This window comes from Pelmatolapia mariae, linkage group LG14, assembly GCF_036321145.2.
Source record: "Pelmatolapia mariae isolate MD_Pm_ZW linkage group LG14, Pm_UMD_F_2, whole genome shotgun sequence".
NCBI lineage: Eukaryota > Metazoa > Chordata > Actinopteri > Cichliformes > Cichlidae > Pelmatolapia > Pelmatolapia mariae.
In genome coordinates, this window is record NC_086239.1 from 34,505,704 (window position 1) to 34,523,486 (window position 17,783).

At 38.9% G+C, this 17,783-nt stretch overlaps 1 protein-coding gene across 3 annotated transcripts in view; it reads left to right on the forward strand.

Moving 5' to 3' along the window:
- caln1 (calneuron 1) overlaps positions 1-13,110 on the forward strand; it is a 68,667-nt gene extending 55,557 nt beyond the window's left edge. For all 3 annotated transcript variants that reach the window (XM_063494137.1, XM_063494136.1, XM_063494134.1), the window contains exons 5-6: positions 3,407-3,563; positions 9,602-13,110. In XM_063494137.1, coding sequence (XP_063350207.1) covers positions 3,407-3,563; positions 9,602-9,729 — 285 coding nt within the window. In that variant the 3' untranslated portion in view covers positions 9,730-13,110. The remainder of the gene's footprint in view (positions 1-3,406; positions 3,564-9,601) is intronic.
- The last annotated feature ends 4,673 nt before the right edge of the window (positions 13,111-17,783 follow it).

Here is a 17,783-nt window from a genome sequence, read left to right on the forward strand (position 1 = left end):
ATCTACTCAGTGGGCTTGCCAGAAAGTCCAGTGAATGTTATCCTTCACTCTCTGGACGAGTGTCATTCATCATATTATCACCGAGTGCACCAAACACAATCTGGATTTGGTATTTGTAAACTGAGATCAAATGTGTTGAGAAGTTGGATAAATTTCGTAGATCATATAAACTCTATATGAATATATATATATATTTATTTATATTTGGTCTGTGAAGAAGCTCTCTGGAGTTGCTTGACTGAACCAGAATGGAAACCTTTCTGTTTATACTAATAATTATATTAATAATAAAAACTGTATTTGTAACGCAGAGAGAGATGTGGTGTTTCTCACCTCGTTCACAAAGTTTCAAAAACAACATGTGCAGTGAGAGCCTTTTACGCGCATCAAAAATGTGAATAAGCATTTACATTTCTTTTTTATGTAAATGCTTATTGATATTGTATTTTCCATCATCATATTTCCTGTTTTTTTTAAAAGAATGGGATCATTGCATATTTTTGATATCACCAGGTATTTGAACCTTATTGTTTCCTCACGCACATACTTCACTCTCTTCACTAGCAGGTCTGCATTAAAGAAGACAGATCGGGGACTGCTGTAGCCCGAGGTCATTCACTCTCTTCCCACTTTCCTGTCTATCCCTCTGCACTGTTCGGTCTCATAAATTCAAAAAAACCAGGAGACCAGGATTAACATTCATTCAGCTCATGAGACTTGATGAGACATGATTCCTTATCTAAAAACTGTACTCTCAGCTTGTACATTATATGTTTATTACAAATTGATGTGTCATATTTGGTCATTTTACTGTACTAGTGTCACAGTTTGAATTTGTGCACTCCATACTAACACATATGAGGCCACAGAGCAGGAAAAATGAAATTATTTTGTAATAGAATGACTTGGGCCGACATTATTTTTAGTATTTTCGAGGAGGGGTTGTATTTTCTTATTAATTATTTATATTAATTAATTAAGTTTTTTTTAAATATTTGGTTGGTTTAATATAACAGAGTTTTCTGCTTAAATTTTTTAGGTTTATAAAGATAACAGTGGAACTTTGTAATTATTTCACTGTTATCATTGTCGTTATTGCTACTATTTTAATGAAGACAGAGCTGGTGTCCCATTAACTTTGACTTCCTAGATCTCCTTGCGCTTCTGCCTGTCGTAGCTTTTTATGCTCCACTGATTTGGCTCAGCTGTTGTTACACAGCTTATCAACTTCAGGGTCATACTGGGGCAGTTCCCATCCATGCATGTCCTGGGTACCGCGGTGAGTGTGTAATACAGATAACAGAGAAAAGGCCTAACCACCTGATGAGTTCAAGGCCATGGTATTTCACAACAGTGGCAAAGGTGATAACCATTGAGTACAGTAGTCTAACCTGTTTGAAATGAATGCATGGACCATTTTCCCAGTTTGAGATGAGAATTTTCAAACTTTCAATATATTTTGAAGTGATAGAAAGCAGTTCTGAGGACTTTATTAAAATAGAAAAATTGAGGTCACGGTCTAGAATAATGCCAAGGTTTCTGACTTGGTCGCTGTGTTTCAGAGATGGGGGGGGGGGATAAACGCATCTTCAGTCTCTGACTTTTTGGAACAACAAATATTTCTGGTTTCTGCAGAGCTACAGAGAGAGACCATCAAAACAGAGTACTCCTCCAGAGTAGAGAGCTCACACTCCTACATGAAACGGTACACTGAGAAAAAAATCTATGCATATAATGTGCATATATAGATTGATACAGATGAATATCCTCTGCATAAGAATGGTAAGATATATTATGATTTTTTAGTACAAAGTGCGAGTGTGTAAAGTTTAAAGAGTAGCAGACCAAGAATTGACCCTTGCGGAACCCCTCATTGAATTTTTATTTTTGCAGATCTAAAGCTAATAATTGAATTGAAACATAAAATGTTCTGGTCCTTAGATGTGATGAAAAGCAGTTATGAAGGCTTTGGATTAAAATATCATAATCAAGAGTGTCAAAGGCAGTGGTGAGATCAAGCATAACTAAGACTGAACGACTGTAAATCAGTGCACTTAAATAATCTTTCTCACTGCAGAATGATGGACTTCAGTTTACGTGTAAGGTAATTACTGATATCATTCCTCGTTAGCATTGTGTTGGCACACACCTGAATCTACCAAACCTGCAAACTGCTAAATGTCTGCTTTTATAGAGGTGATCACACTTGCTGATGATCAGTTAATTAAAGTGAATTTGATTAGCAGCATCTGGCAGCTACTCATGTCTTAATTCCCATGGAGGCAGTAAGGATATACTTAATATTTAATGACATGGTGTAATATGTTATCTGTTGTTCATCTGATGTTGCACTTGCCAAAATTTAAGACCAGAATAATTTTGTAATATCCTGATACATAAAACCTGGGAATTGAAAGCAGATGTATTTTGCTTTTACCATGACTTTCTTAATCCATTAATTCTGTTCTTTAGCTGTATAAACTAAAAGTGTTACCAAATTTTTATTCCTACGGTGTGCACAACGGACACAACATCAATATAGGAACAATATACGTTGCGTTTGTTGAAAGTAAATATCACTGAGTTTATACAAGCGAACGAATTCAGAGGAACTCGCTGTCCTCGCAACTCACTGCTCTTTGTGATTTCATTATGAGTCAGGTTTGTATCATAGTCTACCCCGGCTCTGAAGCTTTTCTTTTTTTCTGAACATTTTAAAAAGGTAACACATCACAAGCTTCAAAGTCAACAAAGACACGCTACTCACATTTAGTTGGGTTTTTTTGGCTCACATCAAGTTTTATTTCTATTCGTCTTAATTGTGTCATTTGCAGAATAAAGAGTAAATTAAATTATCCTACTGCTCCTAAGTAAAGCACTGCTTTCCAGCAAAGCATCACTCGCCAGCAAGATCTTCTTGATCTGACCTTCAGACACCTCTGGTTTAAAAGTGGGTGTGTCTGTAAACACTCAAACAGAACAATAAATCAGTCACTCTTTGAACATAACTCTACCACATTCAATTTAATCAATGCATCAGCGTTACGCAATGCTCTGATTAAAGTAAATGTATAAGAGCGACATCTGTAAGATGTACAGGGACGTACTGGAACATGGAGAGTGATTTATTCATTTGAACTTTTTTTCCTTTCTTACAGGGAACATCACTTATTGTAAGTCGCCTAAGGCAAAAATGTACTCAGATTATTTTTTTTTTACTCCACAGCTAAGGGCGGTTGAGACTGTATTTGTAATGTTTTATTGAGGTTTGCAGTCTAGTGGAACTACTAGTGGAAGGGTTGTGTCACGCACTACCCTGCCAGGCACGTACAGCAAGCTTATTTATGTGAAGGGAAAATGGTCTCTTTCTTTTTAAAAATCTCCTCCTCATCTCTTTCTCCCTCAGTTCGACATGCAGAGAATCACCCTGGAGGAGCTGAAACACATCCTGTTCTACGCCTTCCGTGACCACCTCACCATGAAGGACATTGAGAACATCATCATCAATGAGGAAGAAAGCCTAAAGGAAAACTCTGGCAACTGTCAGACAGAGTTTGAGGGAGGTGAGCTGAATTCCCTGAGCTGGCTTTGCACATAGGCGCGAAGATATATATGCCGGTGTGTGTGTGTGTGTGTGTGTGTGTGTGTGTGTGTGTGTGTTGGGCTAGTCGTGTGTAGGTAGAGACAGAGAAAGTAATCCATTCTGTCAGGAAGAATTTGAGCTGTCTCATCAAGATCTAAAGCCAACACAGTCACAGCACACCTGCTGATTTATTAATTTGGGGGCTTTCGTGGGAACTGGTGTCAGCTGGTCACCTGTTTAGAAGCGGCACAGATGAAATATACATGAATTCACTCTGCAGAACTAGCCATCCAAGATTCATGGATATCAGAGCAGCAGAGCGTATTATAAGACTTTCACTCTTACCATAAAAACAGAAAATGCAATTGTTTCTTTCAAAACCATTTAAAATGTTTTTTAAATGCCAGGTTTGGAGTCAGATTTGATGAATCATCCCTTTCAGTCATCTCTGCTTTGGGTGCTGAGAGAAATACATTTTAAACAGACCACAAAGTGACTCAATTTGCATAAAACATTTGCAGTTTGAAATGAAATGAAACTTGGCAGTGTTTTGTCACAGCACTCGGCATTCAGGCCAGGCAGTTCTGAGCATGTATGTGGGGGGGATCGTGTTAATAATCATCTGTTTGGCTGTAACTGAACAGATGCTCTGCAAGCGAGAGATATGTTCAAGCAAACTTTGTTACTAGAATGTATTTATCTTCTGCTCCCCACTTAAAAAAGCTTCAGCGTCTTCAAAACTGCACATAAAAAGTGATATTTTGGAATTTTTTTCCCAGTTTCTCACCTAAAATCATGTGACTATTGAGCTTAGTTACATGTTAGCATGTGCAAATTAATTGATTCCATGAATGTTTTTAAAGCAGATTAAAAATGGCATCTATTGCGTTTCAACACCAGTAACATGACTTTTAGAAGCACAGAAATCTGAGTCATAACACCAGCAGCTCCTACATGTCCTAAAGCAGCGTCCCAGCCTGCTTCGTTATGCAGTGAGTCTGTGCTTATCAGAAGTCTCTTTGGTTAATAATGTGTGAAGGAAATTCCAATGTGTTGAGATTTGTCTTTCTAGCCATGGCCGTTTATATTTCTTCTGTGGACCAAAATGACTCTCAGAATCAAAAGAGACTTTAATGTCTCTCACAAACACACATGCCTGTGAATAAAAAAGGGATTTACTAGGCCAACACTGGTGTCACTGAGAATGGACAAAGATTGCACAAGCACTTTATCAAGCTCTTAAAACCGGTGTAGAGTGATGACAACATGATGACCCTACTAGGTTTATGATTAAGGCTGCCCACTGCAGAATCTATTGAGCCCAAGGTCTTCAAGTACCACCTGCCACGCAGGGACACCAAAAAAGTGCTCAGTCATGGAGAAATCAATACATCAAGTCATGGTGTGATTCATACTGAATACGATTCATCATGCTACACTTGTGCTTATTACTTCAGCTTTCTGATATATGAGGTAGCACAAGAGGCACTTGATTTCCCTCTGGCTTTACCTCGTTGTGGATCAATATGGTGGGAGGCTGAAAAACAACTGGAAAAAAATGTAACCACTGATCCATAGAAGTTCACCAGACGCTGATTCATTGCTGAACAAATTGCACCAATAGCATAAAGCGCGGAGAAACATGCTGGAGCTGCAGCAGCCATCCACAGAGTGCCACTTGCAAGTGTGGAAATCAACTGTGATCCATGAATGTCACAGCTGCCTCACAGGTGTGGAGATTTAAGGGCATATAGATTGAATCTCTATATTGCATACGCTGGTTAGTTTGTGCACTTGCATTATGTGTAAGGTGTGATTGCTGACTTTTTCAAAATATCAGTGTTGTTGCTGCTGCTATCAGCATAAAAGAAAAATCCCACTGGAACACATTTAACAGGTTCAACTAAAAAGCGACTAAATTACGCAGCAATTCCCAGTTTAGCCCTCAAAACTCTCTTTTAACTCGCTTTCCTTTTTAATGCATTTATCACCATTTTGCACCACAGATTCTGCTAAAGCATTTTGTGTGCTTTATTAAACCTCAGCTCTTAAACTGCAGCCCCCAGCCTGACCTGCTCATATTTATTTTGTGACAAATATGTTTATAATATTTATCGTGACAAATCATACTTTTGCACCACTGTTCTTTTGTAGCCATGAGATTGGGAATCTATTACCTTTTCAATTTTTCTTAAACCTTCTTAATTAAAAATGCAAGCAGTCAAGCACACATTTACTTTTCTGCAGGAGTCAATGTATTTTCACTCTTCTCAGTACTGAACAAGAAGAAATGTTGCTAGTAGCTGAACAAATACAAACAAATACAGAATCACTGCATCATAGCCTGCAAATGCTCTTTGATTGTCTTTTAATAGCAGTTTGGAAATCAGCATCACAACAGTAACAAGTGGAAGTGTCATAAATTAAACCAACACAGTATGGTTGTCAGTTAAAGTTACCCCGCTGGATAAGGACAGAAGGATGAATGCATTAGTCAGCAGCCACTAAGCCAGTGAGCACTTTATTACCTTGAGACCACAGTGGCCCGGAGAAAGTCCTCTGTGGATATTTGGCAGTTGTATCATTAGGCTGGGCGGCAGCAGAGGTGTTTTATGAGGCCGACATTGGATTCAGTCGACTGGACTGAGAACGATTGTCTAGACCACAACTCTCCTCCCATCTTCAGTCCAGCAGCTGAACACATGTTCTCTCTATTTGCACCCTGCTAGCTCATCCTCAGAGATGTATGTGAAAGATTGGGCAGATTTTTTTAAGCAAGACTTTAAAAATATACCTCTCTTATTAAACTGCTTCATAAGGTTTCTTTTTTCCCTCGAACAAAACGGATTTAACAAAAATTGTGACATGTGTAAAGTCCCTGAACTCTATTAACTCCATAAGATTTAATTGACTTGTTTGGAGCTGGTCGGGGATAAACTGCCTTCAGACTTTGTGGTAACATTCAACAATCACAGGCTCCTCTGATCATCTGGCAGAAGAACTTAAAAGAAAGCAAATTTATGACTACAAAGCCGGGGAAGGCTATGAAAAAGATTTAAAAGCACTTCCAGCTTGCAATTTCCACTGTCCAAAATGTCTTTAAGAAATAGTAGCTTAGAGAGATTGTGGAAGTCGTGAAAAAATGGGGAACAGGAAGATTTAGCTGTCTGAAGACTCATGGTGCACTTCTCCACTGAAACTGCAAAACAATTAAAGATCATTTCACCTGCCAGCAGCGCTGTTTTGTAACAGATGAAGACTTTCATGTTGTGTCAGCTGTAGATTAAGATTTAGGGAAACAGGTTTATGGAGGGTAATACTGAGCAGAGAGTGATTTCTCTACCAGCTCCTTAATTTCCATCTATGTGACACAAATGTCTAACAGATGACACTGTGAATGTGAGTAACTGTCGGTGTCAGCATGCTGTTCCTCAGAAGAAGCAGCCAAAAGATTTGTTCTTAGAAAACTACCCTAAATTGTTTGTGTACAAGGAGCAAACCACATTTAAACTCTTCACTCACCCAGTGTTGAGTTACGTAACCCTGGCATTTCGGTTTGTTCTAAGATGTGGATAAAATGACAAGTTTTATATAAATTTGAAAGCCTGGAAAATAATTATTCAGCTCAAAATTGCCAAGTAATGAAACCACCTCTGCCAAAAATGACGCAGCCTTTTCTGTCCCACATTCCACATTTTCTTTGGAGCAGCACTCAAGAAGCATTTCTGATGACTTCTTTGTGTGAAAGTTAAGAATAGTGCCGTGTGTCTGCAGGTCTTTGGCTCAGCCCCCCTAATTATTGTGGCCCGGTAAAATCATTTCACTCACTGCAGGGAGGACGAGCTGCTAAATAACTGGTCAGGGAAAGAAGTTGATCGAGCCAGAAATAGAGAACCTGGCCTGCTGTTGTGTGAATGTGTGTCAGTTTGAAATCCCATTTCATGACCTTCAGTTCAGCATCCTGTCCTTTAGTCTAAAGTCAGGGTTTATGGAGACGAGATTTTAAAATCCTGAGTTTGAGGTTTTTCGATGAAATACAGAAATCTCCCCCAAACACATTATACCCCTCACTGCTCATTATTATACAATAATACTCTTCCTTCCTGTTTATTTGAATGAGTAGGCAAAATATTAAAACCCCCTCTCAGTGTGATGCGGTTAAAAAACAGCACAAACTGCAGCTTTCAAATGGCTCAAGAGTCGAATCGCTACCTTTCAGACAGTTTCAATTAAAATGAAAGAAAGAAAAGAAAAGAAAATTATTACCTTTGAGAAGGTAATTAGGATTTTTTTTTGCATGTATTAGACTATATTAGCCATGAATCTGGTGTTCCTGAAACAAAGCACAAGACTAAAGGTGACTGGCGGGTTTTTCAGTCTGAGCCCCTGAGCTCTGAAACTCCCCTCTGATAAGCTGCACAATAGGTGAAATCATTAAAAATACTTTTTTTTAAAAAAATATCTGTTTTTCTCCTCCAGTTCATGTTCTGTACTTTTCTTTGGGTTTTACTGACCCGTTTCTGCTGGTTTTATCTGAATATCTCATGTAAACAATTTAAAGGTGCTTCTGGAAAGAGTTGATATATAACGAGGTACAGCGAGCCTGTTTGATAGAGTTAAAAGGAAATCTTAGAATACATGCTATTTATTTAAATATTCAAATCTTTAGCTTAAAGATTACCCTATCACTTTAAAGCCGCTAGACTAATTGGGCTCTGTTTTGTGAAATTTGGCTTTTGCTGTGATGTCTGGACCGCTGAGTTGTGGCTTAGTGGGCCTCTCTGTTGCTTCTTTCAGCTGGGATCCACAGCAATAATTCTGTTTGTCATGGCCTATGGGAGATCACCTCAGGGTTATTTCTTTTGTTCTCAGCTATAGTAAAACATTTCTCAATAAATTATATTTATGTGCTGAACACAATTCGAAGTAGGTTTGTTAATAAGTTATAAGTTAACGGAGGAAGCTGGGAAGGAAATGTGGAAGGTGGGGAGACAGGAAGGAAATTAAAGCTAGAGATGGGAATGAAGGGAAGGGAGAGGGCACAAAAACAAGGAAGCTCACAAAGTAATGGACGAAGACATAAGAAATTAAAGAAGAAAGGCTTCAAGAAAGAAGAGAAGGAAACAAAGAAGAGAAGAAGATAGGAAGGAAGGAAGGAAGGAAGGGAGGAAGGAAGGAAGGGAGGGATGGAGAGAGAGATGAAGAAGCTACTATTGGCTGCTCTCTTATTCAGGAGTCACCACATATTTGATTTGGCAGATTTTTCAAAATTAAATACTGATGCAACTCACAAAGGATTTGTGTGTCCTTCTGGGGTTGAGCCGGGAAATCTTTTGTTTGTTAGCCGATGAAGATGGTACGGATATGAGGAAAAGATAAATGGATGAAGATGGTTAGGAAACAAGGAAGTGAGAAAGGGAGGGACACGTAGCAAACCAGGAGTGGAAGGAATGAGGTAGGAAATGAGGAAGAAAGGAACGGAGGCAAGGCGACCAGTGAGGAAGATGAGGAGGAAAAAAGAAGGAAAAGCCAATATCCTGAATACTTCTTTTGCATGGGTGTGCTCATATTCAGGTCTTTTTCCTCCAAGCCCCAGAATTCAACATCTGCCCTCTAATAATCCGGACTCTTTCCATGTGGGACCATCCTTTGCTCTTGGTCCAAGCTGAATTCTTATCCTCGACACCAAACCACAAAAAAGACAACAGAGCAAGACTTACATTTTTAAGCATCTTAGGGCACTTTGTAATACTATTCAGCTTTGAATGGCATTAATCTTTCCTGGGAGAGAAGTGTTGACCAATGAGCTGAAAAAGTAACACTTCACAGCAAAATAAACCATTGAAAGTCTGATTTGTGTCAGTGAGCCCTCTGTTTTTCTTCATTATCGTTGTCTGGGTATAATAAATGATTTATCCAGAGTCTTATTTGAAGCAAAAGTGGTACCATCATTTAAATCTGCTTATTTTTTATTTATGTCCTTCATTTGTGTTTGTCCGCTTCTCACATCTCTTTCAGTTCACCCCTCAAAGAAGAATCGTCAGACGTGCGTGAGGAAGAGCCTCATCTGCGCCTTTGCCATGGCATTCATCATCAGCGTCATGCTCATCGCAGCCAATCAGATGCTGAGGAATGGCATGGAGTAGCTGTGCCCACTGTGAGCTGGAAACAAGCCAGCCTGCATGTGCATGCCAGTGGGTGAGGTCGTGTCCCTGTTGATTGGAAAAGAACTGCAAGGAGTAACGCTCGAAATAATCAACGAAATCTGTTTTTAAAATTGTTTTTAGTATTTTTGAACGAGGGCCACGTCTCCACCCGACGTCCAATAAAACCATGAAGCCAGCATGAGGAGTCGCGCAGGACTCCTCCCCCTTTACTCTGACAGGGACACTCAAGGGCTGACATTACACATAACATACTGTTGTCTCTGTTTCCCTGGTGTAATAAAAAATAAATAAAAAATCCGACAACGATTCAGGAGTTAAGAGCTGTTCGCTTTCCCAGCAGCCGAAAGTGATGCACTTCTGCTGATCTGTCACCCACCAGAAGACTCACGAGCTATCAGGGCTGCAGTCTGGCTCCCAGGAGAGAAAGGAAGGAAGGAAATATTTGCCCTCTTATTAGAGCTCCTGAGAAAAGATGAGGGCAAAACTTGCCACCACTGAAGCAGGAGGATCTGTACAGGCCACAGCTTCTCTCACGTTATAATACTCCAGCCCTCCATCTAACTACTCTGTCTGGGGGCTAGTATAAGGTGCTGGCATCAGTTCATCAGCCCTAGAAGCCAATCAGTCAAGCATCTGAAATGTTATATGGTAACTCCAGGCTTGTCTTTTGAATGAACACAGAAGATTGGGAAATATGTTATTTTTTCCTCTTCCTGCACACTGTTGGGTGAACAGTGTGCAGAGTGTGAAGAAAAAGTCCTATTTACAGAAAAAAAATCCACCCTCCAATGCTCTAGATACTGTGTGTGTATGTGTGTGTGTGTTTGTGTGTGTGTGTGTGTGTGTGTGTGTGTGTGTGTGTGTGTGTGTGTGTGTGTGTGTGTGTGTGTGGTATACAGGTGTGAATCCATTGCATTCAACTGTGTCATAATGTGTAGGTGGAAATAGCGAGGATAATGGTAGAATCAGAGTGGCGAGATGTTTTTCCAGCTGAGAAAACTTGAATCTTGCCTTTTAATCTAAATGTAAAATGTTTTGTGGCATTGAAGCATTCAGGCTTCATGTCAGAGTTCCAGCAGGATGTCTTTTGCTACTCTTTGATGACAAGGGACTGCTACCTAACCCTAACATATCACTGTTTTAAATACTTATTTAACAAAAATTGTTCTGATCTAGAAATACATCTGTGGCATCATCGTCATAACTCGTATAGGAAGAATACAACCAACCAAAGACAAGTCACCACCAAGAGAGTAATAAAGTGTTTCAGGGTGGATTTTTTTCATTTGAATTTTGGGTGGGGTTTTTTTTTTCCTTGTCCTTTAAATCACCCCACATCAATTTAAAGATTTCTTAATGCTGTGAAAAGTTGCTGGGCAGTTCTAAAACCCAAATTTAAAAGTTTAGTATCATCATAAATGTGATTATATATTATTAAAATCAAAGGGTTTTTCAAAATTAACAAGGTACACTTAGATTTTTCAGCTGTATTAACTTAAATCTGGGTGGCTCCACAGTGTAGCGGTTTATGCATTTTTTGCCTACTAACCAAAAACTTTCAGGTTTGATCCCAGGAGGAGGTTTGAGTCCCTTTGGGGCTGCGTCAGGAGGAGCATCCATTATGGAAAAACTGACAAATCGAACATGTGGAGCTACCTGCTGCTACCTTGTGATTAAGGGAGCAGCTGAAAGTAGCTTGCATTATTTTAATCTTAATCCAGTCATGCACGACTGGATTATCTGCAGAACCAAAATTGTACAGAGTCCGCTGATTTCTGTAGATTTATTAACTATTTTAAAAAATCCTTATTGATTTTAATTACTTTTCACAGCAAGAGTAACTAAAAGAGTCCACTCGTACACTTGTTTTAGACAACTAGATCTTTATTTCTGTTCTTTAAAGATGCATAATGCTCTCTGTATCTATTTGATCCTGGGAAATTTCCCTGGACATGACAGTTTTAGATCACACCTTTTTGACCTCTTGAGGAAAACAATATCAATTAATTGATACTAATAACAGTTTTAAGTTGCAGCCCTTTGGCTGCAGAATAGACAGAATAAGAAAAACGTAATCATGCACACATTAAATACAGCTTCAAGGCTAGAACCCAGCTCGTGTGGAAGAAAAACATGTCACTGACTCACTGACTTTAGTACTCACCCAAATGAAGAATATATTTTATGACTACAGAGATAGAAGTCAAATCGTGCCACTCCTAAATAATTCCGAGGCAAAACAAACTCTCTAACTAATGGGATGTACAAACATTCTCACAGCACTGAATAATTTGACGGTTCCTCTCCCACCGAGGACAGCTCTGAACTCCTGCACTGACTTTCATCTCACCATATAACCCCCCCATCAGGGGTCAGAAACACCCCTATTATCAAGTGCATGCGATCAAGTCAGTGTCTTCTGTAAATACTGTAACCCATGTCTGAAATGTCTCCAGTGTCTGTTGAAGTGTACAATATCTGTGTGTGTGCATGACCGTCGGTGCTCTCTGCTCACTCGGGTTCAGAGGTGCAGGGAGGAGGCTCAGCAGGCGTAGAGGCGGCTGCTTCATCACAAACATGCCAGGTGCAGGCGGTAAAGGCCCTTTCTGTTTCCTCTCAACCCTCCTGCCAAAGCCATAGAACTCTGCAGAGGTGAACCAGACAACACAATATAGACATTTTTCCCTGTTCCTACATGGAAACACAAGATCAAACGGGCATTTTTTTGGCATAAATATGTATATCATATCGGACTCAGTTTGTTCCTGTTATTGTTTTTGCACTGTACCTGTCATCCATTCCAGTGAAACGATGTAGGTTGTAGGTTTGTGCAATAGTGCCATCTAGAGGTGAGGTAACATCACACTGGCCGTGCTCTTGTCTCGTCACGGTGTTTGCGTGTTTCTCCCTCTCTGCACACTCATGGGAATGTGCTGTCAGGCCGGAGTCAGCGTTATATTCACAATATGTGGAAAATATATTGATATTGAATGTTCAAATATGAGGATTTTTATGTATAATGTATAGGTTGACTTTGCTCTACCTACACTTCTGGCAGAGCAGAACTTGCAATGCGAACACATATTTAGACGGTGTATTTATAGGAACAGATTTCTTGCCTATGGCAGACAAAGTGATTTTACACCTGTAAAAGGTTTCATTCACAGATGATTTATTAATATCACACCCTGGAGACTTCATAAAGAGCACTACTGCAAAAGCAGCCTAAACAATGTGTCTGTGGGGGTTCTCAGTCATCCAGGTCATCGTAGTCTAAGGAACTTGGAAAGAGAAGCGTCTGGACTTTTTTAAGTTGCTTGAAGACGTTTCACCTCTCATCCGAGATGCTTCTTCAGTTCTAGGGTCAAATAGTGGAGAGTCCCAGATTTAAACTCCGTGTGAGTTTCCCCCCAAAGAGAGACAAAAGGACCCCCTGGTGATCCTCTACCTAATCACATGAGCCAAGGTGTGAAAACGGGTGTGGTTCCCAATCAGCCAGGGTTTCGGGTGAGCTCATTGTGAATCCTGGCCCCACCCTATGACCTCAGGAAATCACATGATAGGTTGGGGCCAGGATTCACAATGAGCTCACCCGAAAACCCTGGCTGATTGGGAACCACACCCGTTTTCACACCTTGGCTCATGTGATTAGGTAGAGGATCATCAGGGGGTCCTTTTGTCCCTCTTTGGGGGGAAACTCCCACTGGGTTTAAATCTGGGACTCTCCACCATTTGACCCTAGAACTGAAGAAGCATCTCGGATGAGAGGTGAAACATCTTCAAGCAACTTAAAGAAGTCCAGACGCTTTTCTTTCCAAGCTCCTTAGACCAGCCTAAACAACCTTGTACAGTAGGTCACACTGGTTTAGTTTTTCATCAAAATGCTTTTTTTCTTTTATTATTATTTTTGAAAATGTTACAGTACTGGTGGACATTTCCTACCAAATAAGAACTAGACACTACTGTTATGTAGTGGTTAATTGGAAAACTGTTTTATCATGAATTTCTTATTTAAAAAGACCTTAAATTTTATTTGATATGTTTTTTTGGATGGATACTGTTATTGCAGTGATGCTGTAATTAAACTGTCTTCACCCCAGTAGAATGATTGCATGAATCCATCACTGAAGTGGAGGGTTTGTTTTGGAGGGGAAACGCACAGTGTCTCTTCAGTAGCATGGTGGTTGGATCCCACATTTGTTTCTTATGTAACATTGTGAATAGCTACTAAGACAGCATATCTATTGGACAAGCACATATTATACATACTTTGCACGTGCAGTATTTAAACACGTAGACTAGAGAATGACTTTCAGTTGTACTATTTATTAGAGGAATACTAATTATCACTGTAAATATGAAAATCTGTACAAAACATCAAAGCATTAAGAATACTTGCAATAAAAAAGACATTTTCTAAATGGTGCTGTTTGTCTTATTATGCAGTAGACTTAAGATCACAGTAGTTATTAATTCACGATCAGGACACAGTGTTTAAGGGATTGTACATTTCAGAATATATTTTACTTTGAAGCTATCTGATCCTATGCCATGACATTTAAAACATTAACATAATGCTCACTTAAATTTAAAAAAAATCTCTCACTTTGTGATTTAAAAAAAAGCAAATAGAATGCATTTATCAAACACCTTTAGTTAATTTTTGTTATGGAGTACTGACAGAAATCTTTAGCCATTCCTCGTTGCCTCAGGGGCAATGATTTATTGTGCAAATATAATTGGAAATATGGTACATTCTGCATATTTCTTTGGTTCCCTGTCTTCACCTCAGTCTTTTATAAATGCTAATGTAACAAAAAACAACAGAAAACTCATCTCTTTAGGCATCATGGATCAATCAGGGTGTTAGTCGAAACTAACATGAAAGAGAAGAAGTGTGAGCAAAGATTAAGTATTAGAGGGTGTGTGTGGTTGAAAGGCAAGGCCTGAAGAGGAAATGAGGGTTAGGTGAGAGGCTGAGGATGGAAGGAATGGTGGAAATATTGGGGTAAAACATGGATTCACTTATTATTAATTATTAAACACTTATTATTAATGGAGCAGTAACACTGAGAAAAAAAATCATCGAACCTTTACTCCTACTGACAAAATTAATCAAAAGCATTGTTTAATTATGAACATTAAAAGTACTATTGAATGGGGAAAATCCCATCTATCTGGATTTCTTTGCTTGTTGATTTCCAAACTAATATAAGTATTTTTCTGTATCTTTGCACTGACTTGCTTCTCATGCCAACAACTGACTTAATTACATTTTCCCCTTTAACTGAATTTATACTGTCAATGCTTTTTTGCATGTGTCCTTTGCTGCCAGAAATCAGATCATCTTTTTTCATATAAATCTATGTACAAAAAAATAAATGTAACCATCCTCCTTTTAAAGTTGGATTCAATCTTTGACTTTGCCTTTATTCTTCATTGCTGTATTACCTTTTCTCCTTCTGACCTTACTCTTTATGGCCACTTTTAGCATAAATATATTATCTGGTTTAGCAAACCTTATAAAGGGAAAGTTGATCTGAGGCAAGGAGACAAAGCAAAAGTCATCATGAACGTGTCAGTTGAGGCTGTTTATCAGTGGGATACTGCAGGTCACCCTGCTTAAAAGCAGTCCAAATTCCTCTTTACGTGAAGCCTTTGCTTTTATTATATACTTCATATAACATATCATATTTATTTCTAACCACCATGACACCACAAGAGGGAAGCATTAGGCACTGAGATGGTGAAACTGAAACTGATAAAAATGCACTTCATACATATAATGCAGCAAGCTAATCGATCTGTTGAAATTCACAAACACTTCTGCAGAGTAAATACATTCATTTCATTTTGTAGAATAAAAATATAATTTCCTGCCTTGTTTAGCATCACTGTAATAGAAGGACACCGGCGCTAACAGGAACCTGAAATCTACTCGGCAACAGCAATGAAGCAATGATGGAGGTAGAAACATAAAACCAACCATAGAACCTTATTTTGGTGCAAAGTCAGCAAATTTTATAATTTTTTAATTTTATATTTTATATTCCCCTTGCCATAAGAGCTGGGTAACACCCAAATTTCTCATCCGTGCAGTAATAAAGGTTTATTCTATTCTATTCTATTCTATTCTATTCTATTCTAAAACTTTAAAACTGTTTTTATTCTAGTATATGACTTTTATGATCACTGAAATTAAAGTTAATATAGACAAAGCTTAAAAATAATTGGACAAATAAGTGCCTGGAGATGTTGCCAAAATGGCTCCAGAGTGTGAGAACATGTTTAGTACAAAAGAAAGAAGAAACAGATTTTGGTTCTCACTGTGAAGTGTGGATATAGTATAAAAATAATGATATCAAAAGTTTTTACTCAACAATGAACACACAAGGTGAAGTAAACGTAAATCACGGTCTGATTAAACCCTTTAATAAAGCACATTCAGTACACCCTCTGTTCATTTTCTTTTCTTTTCATGTTCTGAAGGTATTACTCTGGCTCTGTTTGGGGTCATTGTCATGCTACACAATGAACTTAAGCAATCTGATTATTTTGCATGATAAAAGATCTAATTGTAGTTCTAGTCTCTAGTTTTGACACGCTCTCTGCAAACCCCCCTCCCCCAAAACAACAAAAACTAAAACAGCGGGATGCTTCACCATGCTTCGCTGCCAACATCTGTGCCTAAAAAGTTGTGCACAGTATTGTGTGTTGTATCATCCTTGCTGCAGTGGGTTTTATGAAATTGTCACATTTTCATACAGTGTTGCCGTTCTGTCAGGTAATTACATCTGTATCTCTGCTGCTCTTTACAACTCTTCATCCCGAGGCAGAGCAGAGAGCAGGCTGGGGTGACAGCTGCAGTGACACTACCCTCCAATCACAGAAAAACATACAGCGCCACATGGTGCATATTAGAGCAAAATCATATTTGACAACTGTGAGTTCTCTGCTCTGACATTAAACCATAACATCTTTCATTAAGTGCTCACAGGGAGCTGCAGGACACTGCTGGTCAGAACAATGCAAACAATGACTCAGTAATGTCAATGAATTACATTCATTTTCTAGATTTTTTGTCGTCCTTAAAAAATAGCTCATTTTTTTACATGCTAAAATCTACAAATTATACAAATTTCCATCCCCATAAATGCAACCTTATCTTAGTAACGCAGCCAGAGTTTATTTGATCAGTTTGTCCTTGTTATTATTTACAGCTGGCTTACATTTAGCAGGACTTTAACCAACATATGGTAATACTATTTCACGCCAGAGAACGATGAGCAGTCTCTTCGTTAAGAGTCTGATCAGCATTCAGTGTTATGTTAGCATGCAGGCTCTGTCCTTCAGAGCCGCCTCACTCTCTCCCCCTCTCTGCTAGAAACAGGCCCTTGTGCTCCCAGCAGTCTCCTCCTGTTTCATTTACATCTTAAGCATTTAAGCTGGTGCTTCATCCAGAGCAGTTTAGCGAGAGTAAGCAGTAGGAGGTCAGTGTCTGATTCAAGGACACTATTTACAGGACACATGGTTGCTTCAGGATTGAATCCATAACTTATCATTTATAGGACAGTCCCTTTAATGTTCGGCCACCTGGCTGCTTCATTTGTGGCTGGGTAATATTGTGTAGAAGCGCTTTTATAAAAGATGTGATGAAAGTACTCTTAAGTCGAGTTGGTGTAAGTTACGGCAGATGCTGGAAGCTGAGGGTGAAATCTCTTTTGAAGTAGTCTATTTTGGGGGATGATTTTGAGGACTAATCTCACAGCATGGGGAAAATATTTTGACCACAACCATGAAAATGGATGGAGCAGTTAAAAGGAGAGCAGCCCGGCATGGTAGCTCATCTTTGCTGTCTCTACCTTATTTATAGTCCAGAAAAGCAAAATAAAGCATGAGGTTAGCAGCAAAAAATTACAAACAAGCTTGAAAATAAAATTAAACAGAAAAAAATAAGCGTACTAATTAAAGTATGACGAATTTAAAGACTGCAGATGTATCCTAAAACACATTAACAAAGCACAACCCAGGAA